The sequence below is a fragment of the Primulina tabacum genome, chromosome 9 (genome assembly GCF_025594145.1).
Source record: "Primulina tabacum isolate GXHZ01 chromosome 9, ASM2559414v2, whole genome shotgun sequence".
NCBI lineage: Eukaryota > Viridiplantae > Streptophyta > Magnoliopsida > Lamiales > Gesneriaceae > Primulina > Primulina tabacum.
Genome location: NC_134558.1, coordinates 7,337,611 through 7,341,921, shown reverse-complemented (window position 1 = coordinate 7,341,921; position 4,311 = coordinate 7,337,611). Strand labels below are relative to the sequence as shown.

General features: G+C 40.5%; 1 protein-coding gene across 1 annotated transcript; it reads right to left on the bottom strand.

Moving 5' to 3' along the window:
* Positions 1–504: 504 nt before the first annotated feature.
* On the bottom strand, positions 505–4,069 carry LOC142556894 (uncharacterized). The gene is made up of 2 exons (XM_075668389.1): positions 3,560–4,069; positions 505–1,170 (listed from the first exon to the last, which is right to left on the bottom strand). The coding sequence occupies exons 1-2, from the start codon at positions 4,067–4,069 to the stop codon at positions 505–507; spliced, it is 1,176 nt and encodes a 391-aa protein (XP_075524504.1).
* Positions 4,070–4,311: the final 242 nt, after the last annotated feature.

Genomic DNA, 4,311 nt, shown 5'->3' with positions numbered 1-4,311 from the left:
CACCTGTCCATTACTCTGCGGGTATGCTACAGAGGTAAAGACTTGTTGGATATTCATCTCTTTACGCCATGCTTAGATCTTAGCCCCTTGGAACTGTCTTCCATGATCAGATATCAGCCTTCTAGGCATCCCCATATCTGCACACTATACTCTTCCACAAGAACTTCAAGACGTCATTCTCAGTGATTCTAGCCAAAGCCTCTGCTTCCACCCATTTCGAAAAATAGTCAACTGCTATAAATAGAAACATCTTATGAGCGGGAGCTATAGGGAAAGGTCCCACAATATCAATTCTCCACTGGTCAAAAGGACAGGAGGCCGTGATAGCCTTCATCATCGCGGCTGGCCGGTGATGCAACCGAGCATTACGTTGACAACTATCACGGGACATCACAAGTTCTTGGGCATCATGCAGCACTGAGGTCCAACAATAACCGGCAAGCATCACCTTCCTAGCCAACGCATAAGCCCCCAAATGATTCCACAACATCCCTCGTGAACTTCTCAGAGCTCGTAATCAGCCTCTTGATAACTCAAACATCGAAGCAGCGGCCCTGCAAAAGACCTTTGATACAATACCTCTCTGATTATTATATAGCGCGAACACTTTATCTTCAACTTACGAGCCTCCCTAAGGTCATCAGGGAGCTTTCCCTCCTTCAATTGACGAGTTATGACAGTCTTCCAGTCTTTTTCTTCATGTTCTACCGTAGGCGAACTTGTGTGAGGTGTGAGTTTGACTTGAAATATCACATCCCTAGTCTTCCAACTCCCCATTGTTCCATCCATTTTTGTTAGAGTGTCTGCCTTTTCATTTTCTTTCCTGGGAATCTGTTCGAACATGACCTCTGTGAATTTCTCTCTAACTATGTCTATTTCTTGAGCGTAATCAATAAGATTTTCATCTTTCAGATCATATATTCCCTTCATCTGTTGTGCTACCATCTGTGAGTCAGAGGAAACAAGTACTCGGGTACCTCCCACGTTTCTGGCTTCTCGAAGTCCATCCAACACAGTCTTATACTCCGCCTCATTGTTGAATGCTCGAAAGTCCAACCTTACAGCTAACTTCTCCTTCTCCCCAGCTGGAAAAATCAGTACTACTCCCACCCCACTTCCATCCTTCGACGAGGAACCATCCACATACACCTTGCAAAGGTCCTCATTCTCCTTAGCACAATCTCAGCCAGAAAATCGGCTAAGGCTTCCACTTTAATAGCTGTTCTCGGCTCATACTGGATGTCATACTCTCCCAGATCAGTAGTCCACTTAACCAAACAGCCAGACATATCTGAATGAGTTAAGATCCTACCCAACGGAGTGTTGGTGAGCACGACAATTGGATGAGATAGAAAGTAGGGTCTCAAACGTCTTGCTGTCATCACTAAGGCCAAAGCCAATTTTTCCAACCTTGAATATCTTATCTCTGTCCCTTTGAGTGCATGTGAAACATAATAGACTGGCTGTTGAGTTGATCCATCTAGCTTGACAAGGACCAAACTCACTGTTAGAGTAGGTGTTCGTCGAGCCAAGTGTTGGATGAGGGTTCATGTTTAAACTCTATGTATAAACAATCTTTATTTTAATAATATTTGAAATTATTGTTTTGGCACTTCTTTATCTGTATACCCATGCTAGTTGCATAGATAAAGTCCTTGAATATACAAATAGTAGAAAGAATATGAGATGCTCATATGATGAGTATCATGAAACTCATATTTATAATACTGTATATTCTAAACAGTTCCTAGTCGATTCAGCCGCCGCTAAGAAGGATATAGGCCGCTAGAGTTCGAGACTAGTATCTGCGATGTGAGTACCATGTTTCATTGGTAGGGGACATTGTGATGTCTGAGCATGCAAATAGGTGCTCCTGGTAGAGTGCACTGAACAACCCTCCATAAAGGACTTTCCAAGTGGTTCTCACTTATCGAATGGAAACGTCCTAGTTTATGGTTATACACCATTAGTCCTTATGACCCGGGACAACATTGAGACTCTATATGCTAGCATTGCACTTTGACTTGTTTACCGACTCTCATGGGGTCATCAAGTGGCAAGGTTGGGTGTTTTGTCGAAACATATAGAAGTCGATGCATTGTAGTCGGGGATTCACCGCTTACCTTCGGGTATGGAAATCCTATGTGATCACATGTATATGTAGTATGAAATCTCTGATCAGAGTATGATGGTAATTATGAAAGTAGTTTCATAGATTACACCATCGATGCAACTACGACATGACACATAGTATCGATTCATTGACAACTCTCGATATACCAATGATTATCGAATCGGTCGGGATATATGAGATGAAGGGACCGTACTGTACGCTAACCATAATAGAATGGTTCTTACAGGCGCTATCATTTGATACCTAGGGAATCATGTAAGCGATGCTGTTAGGCGTTTAACATGATTGGTTGGGTACTATCAGACTTGAGTTCTGACGTTCTTGTTATCAAGGAGTTGATAATTAAGAATGGAGCAATTTGGGTATGCTCGTATAATGACATGTTTAGTCCGAATCACATGGAGATATAAACCCACGGCTAGTTGTATCAATTAACCATTGAAGGCCACACAAGTGCTAGCTTTCTTGATCTCGTTGAGAAGTAAAATAGTTCAATTTGTTGAACGGCTTATAAAGGAATTTATAAGCGTAAGGAAAAATAGAAGTATGACTTCTATAAGGAGAATGAAACTTTTAATTTGAGGAAGTGTTCCTAAATTAAAAGTTGGCCAAACAAATAATGTATTAGAAAATTGTGATTTTCATAAACATTATTATGGACTAAATTAAATTAATTCATGTGTTGAATTAATTAAACACTAGTGGACCTAGTAGGGTCCAAATAATTAAATTAATTCAAGTATTGGATTAATTAAATAACATTGGGCCTTGTAGATCCCAATTAGAAATAATAATTAAACTAGTGGGCTTGAGTAAAATCAAGTAAAGTTTTAAATGGACTCAAATATATTTGAGACATTTAAATAAAGTCCATGGGCTTTGTAAATATTACAAGCCCACTTAAAAAGCATGCTAGGGAGGTGAAAGGTTGGAGGACACTTTTTCATTAAAAATTTGCATGGCATGCTCATGCATCTTTATCACTTTTTCAAGGACCAAGAAAGTTCTCCCCTTCTCTCCTACCCATCACTTTGGCTGAAATTTGTATGACATTTTTTCTTCATTTTTTCTCTCAATTTTCTTTTCAATTGTTGAGGAAAGAAGATACTTCTCAAAAGAAAAATCCTTTTATTTTTCTAGTGCAAAATAAAATGGATTCTAGCTAGTTGGTGGTGGGCTTAATTTTGGAGCAAGGAGAGCTTGAAGATTGTCTTGCCATCAAGAGCTAAGGTGTTTACACCTTAGTTGGAGCCATAACATCAATCCTGTGATTGATAGGTAAATTTCTAAACACACTATGAATGTCATTTTTGTGTTTTTGTATTTGCTACACATCTTAGTAGAGGTGCTCGATTTTGCTATGAAAAATATTTTTGAAACTTCCGTTGCGCATTTTGGGCACCTTAATCGATACCTTTCACTCACAGCTCCCTCGGTGGCAGATAAATATACCCACAAAGGCTCTCCTGCTATCGATTTGGCTAGGACATGGAGCTCAGCAAGGTACTTCTTCAATTTTACAAAATATTTCTCGCAATCCGGACCCCATTCGAATTTTTTTGCCTTACGCAAAGTTGGGAAGAATGGTAAGCTTCTGTGAGCGGATCTCGAGATAAACCTCGCCACCGCTGCAATCCTCCCTGTTAAATTTTGCACATCATTAGGTCCTCGAGGAGAAATCATGTCTTGAATAGCTTGAACCTTCTCGGGATTAGCCTCAATCCCCGTCTCTGTTACCAAGTAACCCAAAAACTTCCCACCCCTCATCCGAAAGATACACTTTTGAGGGTTCAACTTTAGCCCATAAGACCCGAGGGTGGAAAATGTCTCCACTAAATCAGGTATGAGCTGGGTTAAGTCCTTTGACTTCACCATGATGTTGTCCACGTACGCTTCGACATTCCTCCCCACATGCTTAGAAAATACCCTATCCATCAATCGCTGATACGTGGCTCCGGCATTTTTGAGTCCGAAGGGCATGATCCACGTAACAGAAAGTTCTTTCTGAGGTAATGAAACTCACTTTATCTTGGTTCTCCACAGCCAAGGGGATTTGGTGGTATCTCTGATAAGCATCCAACATGCACATATATTGGTGTCCAGCTGTGGATTCCACGAAATAATCTATCCGAGGCAAAGGATAACAATCTTTAGGGCATGCCTTATTGAGATCTTTG